Raw genomic sequence first — 19,329 nt, forward strand, 5'->3', positions numbered from 1 at the left:
GAATGCACTAAGAAGGTAGAGAGGCAGGAGGACCAAGAAGTTCAGGTCATCCTTAACTACATATCAAGTTCAAGGCCAGCCTCAGCTAGATAAGATCCTGTGTAGAATGAGAGGGAGAGGGAGAGGAAGAGGTAGGGAGGGAGGGAAGGGGAAGGGAGGGAGGGAGGGAGGGAGGGAGGGAGAGAGAGAGAGAGAGAGAGAGAGAGAGCTTTTCCCAGTCTATCAACTATGAACTAGGTACAAGGTCCAACTGCTGCTTTGTGGGTTTGTCCCTGGTGCTCTGTGAGCTGTGGGTTAGTCTATTGTAAAACTAAATTATCAGTCGCTATATTTCATAATGGCTATCTCTGCTTATCCCTTTTCTCATTTGGCAACATAAGATTTTCTGTCATGTCCTCCACGATGTTTTTGCATTCATTTCTACCTTATTGGATACTAAGACCTAAGTATTTGTGACACATGACTGTAACTGAGTATTTGAGAGTCTGAGACTGGAGGACTACAAGTTTGAAGCCAATCTGAACTTCCTTTTTACACACACACACACACACACACACACACACACACACATACACACACACACACACACACACACAGTGCAAACTTCAGCTTATTTTTCTAGACTATCTTTTCCATTTTATTTTCATTACTCCCATGTGTTTAGATTCAGATGGATCTTCTAAGATTTTTAGATCTCTTTATCCATCTGAGTGCTTCTGGATTTTTTTTAATGTGTTTACCTGAATATATGTATGTGTACCACATACACGCAGTGCCCAGAGAAGCCAGAAGAGGGGTGTTGGGTGCCCTGGAAACGTAGTTACAGATGTTGAGAGCCCCCATGTGGTTGCTGGGAGTAGAACCTGGGTTCTCTGCAAGAGCTTTTTATCTCTGAGGCATCTCTCCTGCCCTGCTGCTTTCTGTTTCATGAGTGACAGTGTTTCCATTTCCATTCATCTTTATGGCTGCTCCCACCAGGTTTGTAGCCATCAGCATCTTAGATTCCCATTTCCCATCCTTTCTGCCTGCTCCTCATCCGCTCACCACCGCCCTGCTGAGGTTATAACCTTGGATGCAGCTCCCTTATGCAGTCAAACGTCCTATTGATAACTTGCAGAAATCATCCTGAGTAGTTTCTCATTCGAGGTAGTACTTCAGGGGTTCCCTGTGCCTCTCCGGTTCCTCTGCTCCACCCGCCCTTCGAGCTGGCACTACCACCTCCATCGAACATCCCTTAACCTTGTACACTCCAGACCTCTTTTCACCCAAGACATTTTTATGTGGCCTCATGAACATACTTATATTAAATAGGATAGTTGTGCAATAAAACACTCGGTGATGATAAATCATGAAAAAAAAACTTTATTTTAAAGTAAGACTTTGTGGGCCTAGAGGACCAGGGTTCAATTCCCAGCACCCACATGGCAGTTCATGTCTGTCATTAACTGTAAATCCAGGGTATCAGCATTGCCACAGAGACATGCATGTAGACAAAACATCAATGCACATAAAATAAAAATTATTACGATAAGCCTCTTTTATCTATATAGTGTTACTATTTATTTTTAAAAAGCTAATTAACATGCTAATGAGATGGGTGTGTTTGTTGGTCTAACACAATACCATCTCCCCCCCACACCCCAAAAATGCTGTTTTGGTACATTCTGAGAATAAGCGTGAGGGAAAACACTAAAAGCATTTGCTTTCATGATTAAAGCATTGTTTCTCTGAGAGCAGAAAACTTTATATATACAGTAAAAACACTGCAGTCGATATCACAGAGGTCTCAGTCTGAAACAGTGTTTCAGACGGTGTCTGTGAGCGCTGTGTGCTAAGGTGACCTGTTTTGTGTGTTCAGCACCAAGGATGCAGGGAAGTCCTGGGACGCAGCACAGAGCACTACCAGATACACCTCACATTCACCACGTGTTGGGTTTTGAATTGGCTTTGGTCACAGCATGTTCAGAAACAGGGCTGATGACAATGTTTTCCATTCCCAGGACTCCCACATAGGGTCCCAACCTCGGCTTTTCCAGTTTAGTTAGATTCTAGATTCTAGTCTCAGGGATGTGCAATTTCTCCGACTTTTCTTTGCCAGGGCCTTCTTTTACTTTTAAAAGATGATTAGTCTTTATTTTTTAAAAACTCTCTGATTGGGCTGGAGAGATGGGTCAATGGTTAAGAGAACTGGCTGCTTATTCGAGAGACCTGGATTCAGTTCCCAGCACCCACACTGCAGCTCACAACTGTCTGCAGCTCACAACTGTCCAGCTCCAGAGAACACAACACCCTCTTTGGGCCTCTGTGGGCATTGTATGCATGGTGCCTAGACAGCCAAGCAGGCAAAATACCCATAGTCATAAAATTAAAAAAATAAAATAAAAATATCTGATATCTTTATTTCTCGGATCTTTTAGATTTTGTCCTCTAAGATCCAGTCTTTTTGTGGTACACCTTTCTAAGTTCAATAAACCTGAGAATATCTTTCTTACTCTATATAGGGAATTCTAAGTTTAAGATTCTTTTTTTCATAGTTGAAAAGGTGTAATTCTGTGCTGTGATTTAAAAGAATGACGGCTTTCAGATTCTTAGAACTCTGTGAGCTACCTGAAAAAAAAAAAGAAAAAAATTATGAATCTCATATCTTACATATATGACATGTTGTTTTGCCTTTGATGTATATATAATGTGCATATTTGGTATATAAATATATGTATTTGACATAGACATACACATGTGTAAGTGTGTGTGGGTGTCTCTAGAATTGAACCAAGAGCCCTGCACACATTAATCAAGTTTCCTGTTTACTACATCCCAGCCTGTCCTGGATATCTGTTGTTTTTTACAGTTAGTTAGTTGGGGAAATCCAAGAAAGACTTGTAAGAAACAGCTCTTTCCTCCTACCAGGTGGGTCTGGGGATTGAACTCCTCACCAGTCTTGACTGAAAGCTCCTTTATCCACAGAGTTGCCTCACAAGTCCCATGCCCTGGTTATTCTTCAATTTTATTATGATGGACCTAGTTGTAGATTTTCCTTTTTGCTCCTACTTTGCAGGATTTTGTGGGCCTTTACAAATTTATGGCTTTTTAACCTCTGTTTACTATTTTTTAAGTCAATCAGTTCCCCCAACTATTTATTACAATCTTGATCCCTTCCTGCTGTCTCCTGAGGAGATGCTTGCAGTTGGTTCTGCAGAGCACTGTTTGTTCTGTGATGGCTCCTTGTCCTTGTTCCTTATGCTAATGCATTGCTGGATGGTCCGAGCCCTGTGCTAACTCTGCTGTGGTAGTAACAGCTCTTTCTCACAGGTGGACTGTTCCAGTGCTTTGCCTCCCTCTGTGTACAGTCCCTGTGTGGGTCACACTGTCTGGTGACAGGGCAGTTGAGAGGAAGACACTTTGGTCTGAAAGCCCAAGTCACAACAGAGATGTGTGGACGCCTCACCAGAATCAGGGTTTCCTCTTGGAACCTTTGAGGAGAAACACCATTACTCTGGGATTCGAGAGACATGAGCTGCTGGCCTATCAACACCTCCTTGTAATATTTCCTGCCTCAGAAGGCTCTTGTCACAGTTTTATCAGAAATAAGATGCCACCCTCAGCCTTAGGTCTCATCCTTGCCCAGCTCGTCCCTTACTTCATGCCTCACATGGCAACCTCTAGCCTCCACCACCACCAGCCCAAACAGCCTTGGTGTCTCTGTCTTTTCTTCTATCTGCTTGGAATCTGTCTGTCCATCCTGCTACAGTAGTTTCTCCAGGGTTGACTTTGGGGGTGAGAACAACATTCCTAAGTCACCATCTTGGCCTAAGCCAAGAGCTTGGTGTGGCCCCAGAGCAGCCTGCCCTTGGTATTTGCTTCTCATGTCTGGTTTTATTTCTGCTGAGAAGAACCTTGTGGCAGATTTGAGGTCCAATTGATCCATTGGGCTGAGAGGTTACCCAAATCAGTTTCTTCTCCTCCTCCTGGGCCAATACCATGTGGAAAAACTGGGAGTTCAGACTGAGGACTGGAGATGGGAAAAGAAAGGTCTCTCTCACCTTGTGCTACATCAGCACAGCTGCAAGCCACTGCCTCTCCACTGTGTCCCTCAGTCCTGGGACAGCTGGATTCCTCAGCTATGTGGGTGTTCTGTTCTTTTCCCCCTGTCTCCTTGCTGTGCAGCTTACAAATTCAGCTTACCTTCGGTTGCCACATTTGTCAAACCATGCTGGGGACAGATATGCATTCTCTCTGAGGGACAAAGAGCTGAATGAGGGACAGCTGTAATAAAGATCCCCACTTCATAAAAAGCTATAATAAGTCCTTGCCCCGCTGTGCACCTGTTGGCTCCCATCCCTACCTCCTTCCCCCAGCCAGGGCCTCTGGATCAGTTTCTTACAGGCCTACCTTCCTAGGCCTATAGAAAACACCTAACTACCCCCTTCAAGACTCCTAGGGCCCCTATCAGTCCAAGTCCCAGGCAGTGAGCAACCTGATGCCCCTTCGAAGGACAATGCCACCCCTTTCCATGTCCTGCACCCGGGACACCTGAGCCACAGATAATACACGACATTCAAAGTTAATCGCTGTGTCCTTCCTCTTTCCAGAGAAGCCCAACACGGATCAGGTAGAAGATGTCCTTGATACCACTGGACATCTGCATGGGGCACATTCTGAGTGTCAGAAGGGTTTTTGAACTAGTGGGAGAACAAAGATATTCCATATAGGAACTTTACGTAGGGTTGCCTCTGAGACAGTGCTCAGTGACCACAGGGAAGAGGCGAAAGCTCTGGCCAGCACTGATAAGATCAAGAGCCACTACCAGATGGGGAGAAGCTTGCTCACATTGCTACCTGGCCTTTAGGAGTGGGGGTGGTGACCTGGAAGTTCCTGGTTATTACATAATGGAGACCCATTGGTATGTGTGGGGTTGGGGACAGGGGTCTGAGCCGTCCTCTTCTATCTGAGCCTCATGATAAACCAGTGGATGATGACACTTAGTCCCAGAGAGTAAGTGTCCCTTACAAGGTGACAGAATAGAAGTAGCCAAGTCGGTACTGAATTGAACACCAAGACTAGATCTGAGGACCTCTCAGGGCACACCAATAAATCTGTCCCAGGCCTTCAAGATTCTGACTGGCTTGTTCACATAAACCAAGCTTCCCTCCTGCCTCTAAAATGGCCCCATAGCCTGGCTACCCTAGTCATATCTACAAGGCAGGAGGGACAACTCCTCGACCCCCAAAGAGCTCATGGAGATATATCCATGCCTCAGGTTGACAATATCTCTCTGGCTATCCCTGGTAGGACTTAATTGCTGGACATTTCAGAACAAGTCTGAGAAAGATTTTTATAAATCCCCCAAGGGTCTCTTTTGTCTCTGTATTCTGTCTGAGGCCTTTGGAAACTGGCTTGGAGAGAAAGAGATACATGGGAAGCCTTAGAGTCAGGAGACTTGGGCTCTAATTCCCTCATGAGACAATGTTCTGGGTCTTGGACTCATCTATGAAATGAAGAGGGGCATTCTCCTTGTAAATAAAATAAAGTCTTCTCTGGGGTGAGGAATCCAATCAGGGAGGGTCACCTGCTTAATTAAGACACAGGTAGATGGGAAGAAAAACAATGCCCCTCCTACCATGATGGAAACAGAGCCAGGCGGTGTCCCCTTTCCTAGAGGCTGAAACCTGAGATTCCTCATTGAACTGGTGACTCTGAAGAAGCTGAAGCAAGAGGCAATGGTGGGGGAGCTGAGGGAGCATGCCCAGTTTAAGCCCAGCCTGGTTTGGCTTTAACACAGGCACTGACTGTTTGGACCCCACCTCCTACCCTAACTCCTATCCCCCTACCTCCCACCCATCCACCCATCTCTGACTACATTCCAGGCCTTCAAGATTTTGGCTGGCTTGTGCAAGTGAACTAGGCTTCCTCCTGCCCACTGCCAAGATATGAGTGCTTAGTATAAGGGGAGAGAGTTTGCCTGAGCATTCTGCTCTGTATAACTGGCTTGAAGAACAACATCCGCAGGCCACAAGGAGCCATCCAGGATTTGAATGCCAGTCTGTCTGATTCCAGGGCTAAGGGTGACTTGTTAGGTGGATAGTGATTCAGTCCTGCTCTCAGGTGTTCAGTACATGCAAAAGTAGACTGTGCCTCCTGGGTTCAGGTAGGAACCCTGTTCAGCCTGGGGAATGGTTAAGCAAGGAGCCTGGGCCTATCTGCCATCTCTGCTTACACCTGAAGTCATAGGCTGAGTTCTGAGGGGGCAGACATGTAACTGTCTCTTCAACATTGGTCTAACACAGAGCGCTGAAAACATGGGGGGAAATGGATGCCTGCTAGTCTGGCACCTGTAACCGCAGGCAGGCCTGTATCCAGATCTGTAGAGCTCAGCAGAGCTACTGCTGTACACAGGCCTTTATCTCGAACCTCTAATATAAGCAGTAGGTAAGGCACAGGCTACTTAAAGGCACCTTAGGGGTCACTTAGTAGAGCCTCACTATTTTACAACAGTTGAAGTGGGTCTAAGGGGGTAAGGGGCTCCCTGAGATTCCCAGAAGAACACAAACAAAGCTAGAACCCAGGTATTTCAGCTCCCAGGACTGTTTCTATTATACCCCAAATCTTTACAGAACATCTCAGATCTCAAGTTCCCCTAACACACACACACAAAGCATGAGGGCCTCGCCTTTTGAGGATGTTAGCCTTCTGATGGGACATTCCACACCTAGTCAGTGGGTAAGCCAGGGATAATTCAGCACATCCTCCCACAGATATCAGGGAACTCTATCAGATTCCTGAGGGTGATAGAATACAGAACACCGTGCCCTGGCCACTACCAGTCAGGTTAGCCAAAGTCTGCAGATGGTGAGCTGGGTCACAACTGGACACTCAAGTGCTCCTACGACTGTTCCAGACAGAGATCACCTCTTCTTCCTCCACCATTAGTAACCACCCCCCAGCTCCTGTAAACAGTCCGTTTCATGCTGCTTCAGTTCAGTTTGTCCTCAGAGCCATCTAGGGACATCTCCAGAACTGGAAACACACTGTATCCCTTCACCCCTGCATCCCTGTATCCTTGTATCCCTTCACCCCTGCATCCCTGTATCCTTGTATTCCTTCACCCCTGCATCCCTGTATCCTTGTATTCCTTCACCCCTGCATCCCTGCAACACTGTATCTCTACATCCCTGCATCCTTCATCTCTGCATCCCTTTACCCCTGCATCTCTTCACCCCTTCATCCCTCCATCCCTGCCTGCATCCCTACAGCTCTGTATCCCACACAGAGCCGCTCACAGGTCTGATACACAAAGAATGCTGAGCACACATGTGCCCCTGAATGTGATGTGGTGGCCCGTGACATCTGGTACAGCAATGTTTGACTAGCAGGACCAGGGTCTCAGACTTAGGGGTTGAATGAAGCAGGATATTAGATAGTGAGTTGGATTTTATTGGCAACCACTTTTCTGGACACTTCCAGAAACAAAAGCCACTACCCTTACCTGCAATGGCACAGGAAGAGGCTTATGCTAAGGCTGCCAAGCTGGAGAAGTGCCCTCTGTTCCCAGAAGCTTCCGCATCCCTGAAGTGTCTGTCGTCAAGAAGCCAAGTCTTGCCCAGATCCTGGAACAAACGGCACAGTAATAGCAATTATAATAAACGGTCCCATTAACTGAACACTTCCTGTGTTCTGACTGTCTGCCAAAAGCCTGGCCAGCCCCATAGCCCCAAAAGAGCACACTCCTGCCCCCACCTGATGGGTGTCTGTGCTACCGCATACCAGATCCTATAAAAGTGTGGCGGAAGCCCCAGGGAACCAAGCACCTGTGCTTCACCTCTGTTCTTGCTCTGACAGTGGCCATTGTGACATTCTGGGAGCCAATGGGAAGGAAGGGGAGCAGGAGACGGAGGCAGGGGCATGGAGCCCAGCCCTGCTGTGTAACAAGCCCTCGGTGACTTTACTGCGGCTTCTGGTTCTGAGGCTGGCGGTGCTATCTGCTGGGTGACTGTGAGAGTGTCTCGGAGTCCATCTGGGTCCTTTCTGTCTCTTCCGGCCTCCCATTCTCCAGGGCCTCCCTCTCCACAGGTTTCTCTTCCAGCAGGATGGCCTGGACTTCTCCATGTACCACTGACTTCTAAGATAATGAAGCTTCCAGGTCTAGGTGCCACACAGCCTCATGTTTGCCGCCATAAGGTCAGCCTAGACTCAAAGAGTGGCAGCACAGAGTCCATCTTGTGAGATGTCACAGAGAAAAAGGAGAGAAGGGGACTGGGAGCAGGCACCCCCAGAAACAGCATAGCCACACTTCCCAAGGATTTACCTTGTGCCCGAGCCAAGGTCAGGTGGTGTGCATTCATTCTCTATATAAGGGTACTGGGAAGTGTGGTAACTCGTCCAATTTCTCATAGTTGTTAAATATCGGCACCAGGGTTTGAGTCTGTACAGTCTGCCTCTTGATTAATAATAATTGATTGATCTAATTAATAAAAATCAATGAATAAGCTTCATTGCCAGGCAAATCCTGAATCTCAGTTTCCTTATCTGTGAAGTGGGGTTAAATTGTTAGTACACTCGTGTCAAGTGGAGGCAGCTGCCTGGTAGTTGGCCAGCACTCAATAAATGATTTTGTGGCTGGCATTAATCAGAACCACAGCCCCCTCCCCCATGCCCCCGAAACTCAGCCCCCTCTAATCCATCTGGCTCGGAGACGGCCTAGTGTCAGGGAGTAAGAACTGAGCTAAGCTTGGAGACTGGCGTTTAGCCCTGTCTCTGCCACCAATCAGCTGTGTGCCCTGGATGCTTCTCTCTCAAGTCCTCTCAGCAGAAGGGCATCTTTGCCACATTGCTAGAGAGCAGTAGCCCAAGGTTTACCATCAAGAACCCTTCCCTTCAGTCAGACACTTCAGGAATTGAGTAGCATCGTCTGATCACTACTTAGGGGCATATGGTGAGTGATGGCTCCTGGGAACCCCCAAACCCCTAAACTCTCCCACCTTATCTGGCCATGTTCTTGGCATATATGTGTGCATCCCTGTAATGGGTACAAAGAGGGAAATGGCAGCCAAAGGGAGACATTGAGAAATGAAATCAAGATGAGGACAAGCCAAAGAGGCAGATAAAGTGTGAGGGAGGCAGAGCAGAGCAGAGAAGGGCCAGGGAGACATATTGGCTACAAAGTGCACAGAGCCCTGTGGGGGTCAGGGGGAGGGGAAAGAGAAGCCTGAACAAATAATGACGTTTATTTCTGCCATGCTGTGATCTCCCTCCATATAACATCCTGCCTCTAGTGTGATCTCATTTGGTTCTTGCAACAGCCCCGTGAGTTATGTATTTGTCTCAGTCCATCGTCCGTATGTGTAACAGAATAGCTGAGATGGGGTCATTTCCAAAGCACAGAAATTTATTTTGCTTGCTGTTCTCAAGGTTGGAGGTCCAAGAGCATGGCACCAACTGTTCAGCATCTGGTGAGGGTCTCCGTAACGCAGCATAGTATGGCATCTGATATCACAGTGAGGCGGAGCAAGCGCCACATAGGGCCTGGATCCCACATAGAGATTCTGGGTCCACCAGGACCAAAGCTGGGGACCAGGGGCCTCAAAAAAATTTTCAGAAATCAGGCTAACGAGCAACCAGGAGTAGAAACCAATGAGAGACAGAGACAGAGAAAGGCAGAGACACAGAAAGACAGAGACAGACACAGAAACAGACAGAGGCAGAGACAGAGACAGAGACAGAGACAGAGGCAAAGTCAGAGAGAGGCAGAGGCACACAGAGGCAGAGACAGAGAAAGAGAAAGAGAAAGAGAAAGGCAAAGACACAGACAGAGACAAAAACAGCCAGAGGCAGAGGCAGGTTGTTAAGTCCTGTCAGCTCTTGTGACCCCACTGAACTACACCCAGTGAGGGGGGACAAGCAGAAGCCAGCAGTGCCTCTCTGTGAGTCTCCTGTATCAGGTCATCACTTCCTCCACGACCCCACTGTTGCCGCTGCATCCATCTAAAACACCCCTCTCTGAGGTGCCATTTTCAGAGTCACTGCCAGTTTTCCTCACTCCTTCTTTCTGGCCAGTGCCAGGAGCCACCCAACAACCCCCAAGTGGAAGAAATACCCTGCCTGCATCACCCCCAAAATCACAGCCTCAGTGGGCCCTCCATACCCTCCCTGGGCCCAGGGCTAATGACTCAGGCCTTTACCTCCTGTCATCTTGTCTAAGCAACTCCATTAAGAAAACGACATGCTCTGTGGAGCCCAGTTGAGCTGAGCACCGCAGGCCTCAGACAGCAGGAGCCAAAGCTGTGCTGAAACAGGTCCTGAGGCTGCCAGGAGCCCCACCAAGCTCTAGCCTCTCTCCATCTCATGCTCACATCAGGGCTGCTGTCTTCATCAGGGTTACTGTTACTCTGATGAAACACTGTGACCAAGGCAACTTGGGGAGGAAAGAGTTTATTTGGCGTATGCGGCTACATCACTGTTCATCACTGAAGGATGTCAGGACAGAAAGACAAACAGGGCAGGAAACTGGAGGTAGAAGCTTGTGCAGAGGCCATGGAGGAGTGCTGCTTACTGGCTTGCTTCTCGTGTCTTGTTCAGCCTGCTTTCTTATAGAACCCAGGAACCAGGAACCACCCACAATGCACACACGGACATGGTCCTACCCCTGCCGGTCTCTGGTGGAGATTTCAAGGGTCTGGACACACCTCAACCCCACTCTTCCTCCAGGACTGCTCCCCACAGCTCCACGGCTCCCCGCCCCACGCATCCTCATGTTTGATGCACCAGGCCTAGAATTAACATGGGTCCCCTCGAGGTTCCTTATCTTCTTCCAGTTTTAACAGGGCAGGGGGGTGTGGTCTCCACAATAGCTGTGTCTCGTTCTTGTTGTGAAACAAGTTCTGACCTGCTGTGGATGCCGTCAACATGCAGGAGGCTACGGGGTGGGGATGTCTACAAGTGAGGGTTTCCTCGATTATGTTGTGTTGATATATATCTTCGAGAGACCTGAGCGGCCTATGTCACGGTCCCGTCCCAACCTTGAGCCCTGGCTCTAACTCTTGTTACTGGAGGGTTAGCACTACAGCTTCCCTGGACGGCAGCCTTTCCAGGGAGCGTCTTCTTGGTGGCTTTGCCCAGCTTGGCTCACAGAGGATAAATTCCATATTTACCAACAGAGGCATGCCAGGCCACACCCTGCTCAGAAGGCGGGGTCTCTGAGGGTCAAGAGTGAGGACCAGGGGGCAAATCAGGCCAGCCACTTACTGGCAGGCAGGTACCCCTAGGGACTTGAATGTTCGTGAGGGTAATGGCTATAAGCTATTTCTGTAGGGGAAATGACAAATGTTATAAACAAGGTGAAATTCTTTCTATCTTTTTTTTATTTCTCAGTTGTTCTTGTTGTTCCAAAAGGGAAGAAGGCTAGGCAAGGACTGGAATGTCGGAGTGTCTAGGAATCCTTAGGAAGGTACCTGGCTCCACCCATCATTGGCTTTCCCTGGACCATGACTCCTTTTATGAGCTGCATTGGGTTCTAGTTGCCACCCTTTGGAACATTAGGAAAACATCCACTGAATTTCTAACCCATCCTTATTATTGACTTAGAGGTGTCTCCAGGGGTGTGACTGGAGAAACAGTAAGTTGGGCACAGACTCTAAGTCTGACCCTTAAGACACAAGAGAGCTGCAGAACGTGCCCTGACTGTTCACACCATCACAATGGCGGGTGACCAGGGCAGAGTCTGGACTGATCCAAATGACTCATGAGAGCTGCAAAGCCGGGACTCCAGTAAGCTTATCCTGAAACCGGCTCCCATCCCACCATGGCCTGTGTTTACTGGAGCCCCCCCCCACCCTGGCCACACCCCTTCCTCAGCTCTCACAGGAGGAGGCAATGGAAGGAGCTTATGATTAAAAGTCAGCAGCTCTTAGGCTTAGGGTCCTCCACATACCCTGTGACCTTGGCAGCCTGACAATGTCTCTAGCACCGTCTTTGGAAGAGGAGTGGGTAAGAATGCCCATCACATGAGGCAGCTATGGCAACTGAGACAGAGTATGGATGATTTGTCCCTGGGATCCCATGGGAGGGGTCACCCTGGCTGTTAGGAGGCCCCAACTCCCTGCTATTTGCTCCCAAAGCCACACCTGTCTCCCTCTCTCTCCCCAGACGTTCCGGTGGCCGGTGGCCAGCAGCATCGACAGAAATGAAGTGTTGGAGATTCAGGTTTTCAACTACAGCAAAGTCTTCAGCAACAAGTAAGTGTGGGGTGTGCCCGGGGCCCAGGCTAGTGCTTGGACTCCTCCTGTTTGTAGGCTTAAAACAGAAACCCTGTACTCTGAAGCCATCTTTAAAGGCCTAAGAGACCTTAGACTGGCCTCTGCTATCCATTTTGCTCCTTTGTGAGGTCCTCAAAGTACCCCAGCCCTTCCAACCATTGTCAACCAAGAGCACCTACCCTCCTGTGCACCCCCCAAAATTCTCTCCCCATTAAAACCCCATGTCCTTATGTCCTTTTTTTACTCTTCCTCGCTTATACTGGATGATGGTAGCCCACCAGAGAAGTTAAAAGCCAAAGAGATGTTTTATCCTGTAGCTCCAAGGATGAAGTTGTCTTACAGAGGCTTCTCAGTGCCATGGTTTAGGTCTTAGACACTTGGTCCAGTGATTTAAGCTGTCAGCCTGAGTAGGTTACATAACTCTTCTGAGTTCACTGTACTCATGTGTGGGAAGGATAAGAATCTGTCTCAAAATGGCTGAGGGAACTAAATGAGATAGATCTGCTCATTCATTCACTCAACAAACAGTTACAATATACAAACTGTATGTCACGAACTGGGTACTAAAGAGAGAGATGCCTACCCCCATGGAGCTTCCCTTCTGGGAGTGAAGTTCACCTGCCACATGACTTTTATCCCACAAGCTGCTCGATTGAAGTAGCCCCATTCTCTGAGGGTGACACCCACATTGTAGAAGGTGCTAGAATGGCTAAACATATGTGAGATGAGACCCGTTGTCTTGGGGTCAAAAGCTCACTGCTCTTATGTAAGGTGCAAGGAGATCATGGCTGTACTGCAAAGTGTCCCAAATGATGAGACAGCACTAGCTCAATGAAGGCTCCATGGGGACTCATCAGTGGGGACGGAGTATAGTCATGGAAGGCTGACCTAACCTTGCTTAGTTGATGCAAGGGTCATTTAGCTAACCACCAATACTGTCTATTCATTTGTTCATCCACTTTTTCATTCATCCATCCCATCCCATTTATGCATCCTACCTATTCATAGATTCTACCTATTCATTCATTCATTCATTCATCCATTGAAATCATCCACCCATTCCACCCATCCATACTTCTGCTCATCCATCCATTCACCTACCCATCTCCTCACCCTCTGTGTTAGTTATGACTGTTGCTAAAAAGAGGATTGAGGCAAGTCTTTGTCCGCAAGAAGTTGTTTGTCATGGGAAGAGGAGGGGCACACAGGGACCAGGCAGACATCTGGAAGAGCCAGAACTCTCAGACATCTGTGCTACTTCAGGCAGTGGTGAGTGCCCACCACTGGGGGAGGTGAGCCAAGCAGAGAAACCTTATAGAGCAGGTTTCAGGCCTGATGGCAGGACCACAGAGAGTATGGTTGGGACTCAGAAGTGTCTCCAAAGGATCACATCACTCGGTCAGTTTCTTCTGGTACCACAATAAAAAACAAAATATAAAAGCATCCCCAAGATAAAGCATGGCTCCTTTATCTGGTGTGAGACATATTGTGATTAATAAGGCAGAAGAAACAGAGAGAAGGGCCCAGTGCAGGCTGAGTGGATGCAGAAGAAATCAGAATCAGAAGCCAGGGAGGGTACCAAAGAACTCCACCCAGGGCCTGTCTACAGATGCCAGAGCTCCCAGGAGCCCTTGCTGTGAAGAAAGGGAAACTGAGTTCAGAGGCACATGATGGTCATGTGAGAAGACCCTAGGAGATCTGGGATAGGTCATATGTCCTCCACCTTCCTCGTCTAACCCTCTGTAGCTCCCAGCAGCCATAGCACAGGAGGAAACTGAAGAGGTAGCTGGTTTGCTACAGTGGAGGCTGCCAGAGCAGACACGAAAGTACAGAGAGCCTCGGCCCACCTGGATCTCTGCTGCAGGCAGGTTCAAAGATATAGACATTTTAAGGAGCAATGGATAACCACATAGTGAATCTACCAAACATTAAAGCTCATTTTAGGCATTCCTAAATGCAAAACAGAGGGAAGACAGAGGAAGTGTGACCTGTCTCCTAATTGTGCCCTCCCTTCCCCCACGCAAGAGAAAGCAGGAAAGTTACATGGGACCAGGACTGGTGAAGAATAACCTAAAGATAGTTCAGGCCACTACTGGCCAAGATCGAGTAAGGTGCTTGGAGTTAGGTGGGGCTCAGGGCTTCCTGCCTTGGAGTTAGAGAAGAGGCCTACCTGGTTCTATTCAGTGGCATTAGGGGCTGCCAGGAGATAGAGGCATGGTACAGTGAGGAAAGGGCCTGGCCAGGGACCAAAGGTCCCCAAGTGTGCTTGACAACCTAGAACCAGGGCTTTTTTCAAGAAAACTGGGACTTCCATGGAAACATAGTAGGATGAGATTTTATGTATACCACATAGTTTCACCAGGACTTTAAGGGGCAATGGCTCTCTCTGCCAAGAATGCCAGATGCCCTAAATAATTCATAAACCAGGAGCACAGTGGCAGCCGGACTGAGCCCCGGGCACTTGACACTAGCTCCCAGGGGAAGATGATAAATTATTGACAGGATTCTGGTGCCCAGTTGCCGCTCTGCTGTGAGCCTGTCTGTACCTGAGGCCTCCTCCCCACTGCCCACTTACCTGACAATTCTGGCTTCTCCCAGGCTCCTCTGTGGAGCCTCAATGAGGGGTGCCCTCTTTCTCATGGGTGTGCTTTTAGGTCTACATAAGGGATATGTGGTCAGCCTGGGAAACAAGCCCTTCTAGATAGATAGTAGGTTCAGAGCGTTCTTTACTAAGATATCAACTGTTCATTTCAAAAGTTATTATTTTATGAGTTACGATCTTTTATTTACTTATGTTTATTATTTGTGGAAAGGGAAGCTGTTAGTCTCTCCCCCCCCTCTCTCACACACACACACACACACCTCCACCACCACCACCATTTTAATAGCTTTAAGGATCAGGGACAGCCTAGATCTGTTACTAGAGCCCAGCCTACAGAGGACCAGCCTTGGCTGAGCCCTCTAAAGACAGGCCACACACCATAGCAAGGAGAAGAGACAGTGAGGCAGACGACTGTAGCAATATAGAGCTGGATCTCCACACCAGCATCCGGGCGGGTGGTGGATTAGCATCTCTGAGAGAAGAAAAAAAAAAAAAAAACATAAGACTTGAAGAGGCTGCAGAACTAGCTACCACCACATAGCTACCAGGGGGTGGAGGCTCCCTGAGGAACTGCTAGGTGAAGCCACATCTGACTGGAGCAGAACTCCACTGTCTACGCCTCCTTCCTTAGGGAATGACAGATCACATGTCCACAGAGCCTGGCCCAGGAGTAATGAATAGGGGATTGGCCAGGAGGGCAGTTGGCTGCGTGATGTGTGGACTAGCAGCCGAAACAGATCGCAGTATGCTTACTGGTGTTGCCGTCCCCCTCGTGAAAAGAAACCTCTTTTCAGGGATTCGCACACGCTAAGCTCTCCTCCCAAGCCCCTCCCGAGTCTTGGATCTCAGACTGAAATAGAAAAGAGATGTAGGTAGAAGACACCAGAGGCTCTCGGAGCAACGGCAGGGGAATGGCTCCCTTCTGCCCCCTGGGGGGTGTTTTGTAACATTGCAGCACCTTGGTAGATCTTGGGCATCTCAGATTGAGAACAAATGTGCCTGAGTTCCAGCACTTAGCAGTTGCCTGGCAGTGCTTACGGGGCTGGCAGTGGCTGGAAGAGCCAGTCAGCAAAGGCTCAGGGTAGGACAGATCTCCATGTGTGCTTAGCAGTTGCCTGGCAGTGCTTACGGGGCTGGCAGTGGCTGGAAGAGCCAGTCAGCAAAGGCTCAGGGTAGGACAGATCTCCATGTGTGCCGCAAGTGGCAGTAACAGCACCACCCACCCGTGCTTGGAAGTGCGCATGCCCAGGGGCCTCCTACCACTACCTCCAGCCTGAAGGGGCAGCCTGCAGACTCGGCTGATTCTTCTAGGGACGACCCCGTTAGAATACTAAAATCGGGCATGCTATGCGTGTTTGCATTGTGGAAACCTGTAAATGCTGCAGATCAGCAGTGATGGCGCTTCTATGAATTAGAGCATCCCCAAGACTCCACTGAAGCCACTAATGAACCAAAGCACTTGAGGCCTTTACAACTTCAGTGTGGTCCCTCATGCCCACTGCTGACTGTTGTGATGTCACCAACTCGGTGTCCCACCCGTTCTCTTTATAAAGATAGAACAGAAACTCCCCAGCAATGGCTTGAGATCTCCTGGACCCCAGCGCAGTACTCAGTGCCCTGCCCCACGTGTATCTGCAAGGTGAGGAGAAGCCAAGATGGGACTGGGAGCTTCTACGGAGCTTCTTGGGAAGAATCTCAAAGCTCCAATTTAGCATGGTGGACAGTTAGTCCTCGGGGAAGCGTGTGACTCAATGAGGCCGTGAGCTTGGGAGGCAAACACTTCACTCATCTCTGAGGGCTGCTCCCTCTGTGTGAACGTGACACAGCTGGGAAGACTGTGCAAGGGGCACATAGATATTCATGTGTATGTGTGCACATGTGTATACATGTGTCTCCTCTTCCTCTCTCTCCACCTCCCTCCCTCCCCCTTATATGTGCACACACGTGCTCATGTTGCACGGGTGTAGACAAGACATCAACATTGGGTGTCTTCCTCTATTTCTGTCTACCTGGTTTCTTGAGACAGGGTTTCTCACTGAACCCGGGGCGCACTGATTGCTCCAGACTGCCTGGCCAGTGGTGAGCTCTGGGGCTCATCTGTCTCCACCTCTCCATGCTGGAATTAGAGACAAGCACCACTGCTCCTGACCTTTGCGGGGAGGGGAGACAGACAGACAGACAGACAATAGATGCTAGGGTCCTCGAACTCATGAGACAATATCTCACTCACTAAGCTATTTTCCTAGTCCCAGAATCTGAAAACAAACAACTGCCCCGAAACCAGTGTTCCCCCTTATCCTATTATGAGCAATACACATGTCTGTGTCAGTATTCATCTGACAGCTCATCTCACGCATATTTGTCACTAATTAGTTGGCTCCCTGTCCCCTTTCTTGGCTACACCTCCCTCTCCAAACTTCAAGCAGCATGCATCCCCCAGATTGCTACCAAGTCTCATCTACTGTGTTCCTTGAACACCCTTTTCACTTCCGTGGAAATGGCCTGTGTTCTCCTTGGACCCAGGTGGCCGTACCGCAGGAAGCCATGTCTCTGAGTACTCGGGTCCCTCCCAGAGTGAGAAGGGGTCCAGCCCAGCTCAGACATTGAGGACCCTGGTGTGTGTGGGAAACCTCAGATGGAGTGTAGACATGGAATACACAGGCTGCCCTGTGAAGGACCACAAGTAACAATAGAGGCATTAGGTGGGGGACATGTGTGTTGGGGACAAGCATGTCATTCATACAGTAAAAATGAAATCATTAGCTTAGCTTAGAAGAAAACTAAGATGAGAAAGCTGAAGTGAGTTTCCCTGGGCAGATACCACCCATGAAAGATCTGATCTGGGTCTCTGGTGCGGAGGCCGTCTCTGGTGTGGAGGCTGTCTCCGGTGCAGAGGCCGTCTCCGGTGCGACTCTTTGTGTTTGTCCCTACAGATGTGGGGTGGGTGGAGGTGTGGTGGTGGTAGAGGCCTCTATTCCAGTCAGGAAGCAGGGGAAAGGGGTGCTTACATAGCCAGAGGTCCAGGCTGAGCTCTAGCTCAATGACAAAGCATTTACTTACCCAGAATGATCCAGAGTTCAATCTCCAACACACACACACACACACACACACACACACACACACACACACACACACCTCCACCATCATCATCAGAAGCTTCAATGCCTTCTCAGCATCTGGAAGCTTCCATACCGTGGAGGATGCTAAGTTCCAATGCTAAGTTCCCCATCTCTATCTGTGGACACCACCTAGAATTCTTTCAGAGTTCTCCAGGGAAACAGACCACACATAAGCCGCCATCCATACTTGTAAGGGGTCAGGTGCTCTCCTAACCTCAGGTTCCTGGGCTACTATCTCCAGTACCAGGCTGGGGTTTTCACGTTTACCTCTGCCTCCCTGCTGGCCAGACTCTGGTATCACTTGCTCTCACTCTGACATTCACAGGCTAATCGGGACCTTCCACATGGTGCTGCAGAAGGTGGTGGAGGAGAATCGGGTAGAGGTGACAGACACGCTGATCGACGATAACAACGCCATCATCAAGGTAGGTGTGTCAGACAGTCCGGGACACCCCCATCACCCAGCACCTAGGATCCTGCTGATCTCCCACAGAGGACTGTCTAGAGCAGTGGTCCTCCACCTTCCTGATGCTGTGACCCTTCAGTTCAGTTCCTCATGCTGTGGTGACCCCCAGTCATAAAACCATTCCCATTGCTGCTTCATAACATAATTTTGCTACTTTTATGAGTTGTAAGTATCTGTGTTTTCCTATGGACTTAGGCAATTCCTGCGAAAGGGCCATTTGACACCTCCCCCAGGGGTCATACCCACAGGTCGAGAACCACTGATTTAGAGTGACATGGAAGGCAGCAGGAGGACATCAAGGACACTCTGCCAGAGCTGTTTGGTACAGTGTTAGAGACCCTGTAGTATGGCTGGGTCTGTCCCAAGTGGATACTCAGCTTTTTCCCACAGTAATAATACCAAGTGAGGTTGGGAGGATTCCATCTCCCCTCCACTGATGTGCATGTCCGTTTGGATCTTGCTCAGATGTGGATTAGAGGTGCCTCTCACCAACCAATGGCTGACCTTTGCCAGCCCCTCCAAGGCAGTAACCTCTATTGAGGATCAGGGTCAGAAAATCAGGTTTCTGCTCCATTTGTCCATTTCTGCTCAAGCACAGGTATCTCCCAGCAGCCCTCCAGCTCCTCTGTGGCCACTCCCAGACAGCTAGCATGGTGGTAAGGAGCCTGACCCCTGGATATGATTCTTGGTTAAACCTACATAGCATCTGCAAAGAGAGCAAAAGTATATTGGCCTCACAGGCTTGTTCTGAGGGGTCAAAGGGCATATAAAGGAAGTGCTTACAACGCTGGATGGCATATAAAACATTTTAATCTCCTACCTTAGTTTTACCCCATGCAAATTAGGGCTGTACCTTCCAGACATGGTCCCTCCACCTGAGTTCCGGTTAACATC

At 48.9% G+C, this 19,329-nt stretch overlaps 1 protein-coding gene across 1 annotated transcript in view; it reads left to right on the forward strand.

Annotated features, from left to right (window-relative positions):
• Nucleotides 1-19,329, forward strand: part of OTOF (otoferlin) — a gene marked incomplete at its 3' end in the record, with an annotated part of 124,795 nt that overhangs the window by 55,379 nt on the left and 50,087 nt on the right. The window contains exons 4-5 of the mRNA XM_080938499.1: nucleotides 12,139-12,227; nucleotides 18,295-18,394. Of these exons, the coding sequence (XP_080794625.1) occupies nucleotides 12,139-12,227; nucleotides 18,295-18,394 (189 nt within the window). The remainder of the gene's footprint in view (nucleotides 1-12,138; nucleotides 12,228-18,294; nucleotides 18,395-19,329) is intronic.

Source organism: Micromys minutus (assembly GCF_963924665.1).
Source record: "Micromys minutus genome assembly, chromosome: 1".
NCBI classification, from domain to species: domain Eukaryota; kingdom Metazoa; phylum Chordata; class Mammalia; order Rodentia; family Muridae; genus Micromys; species Micromys minutus.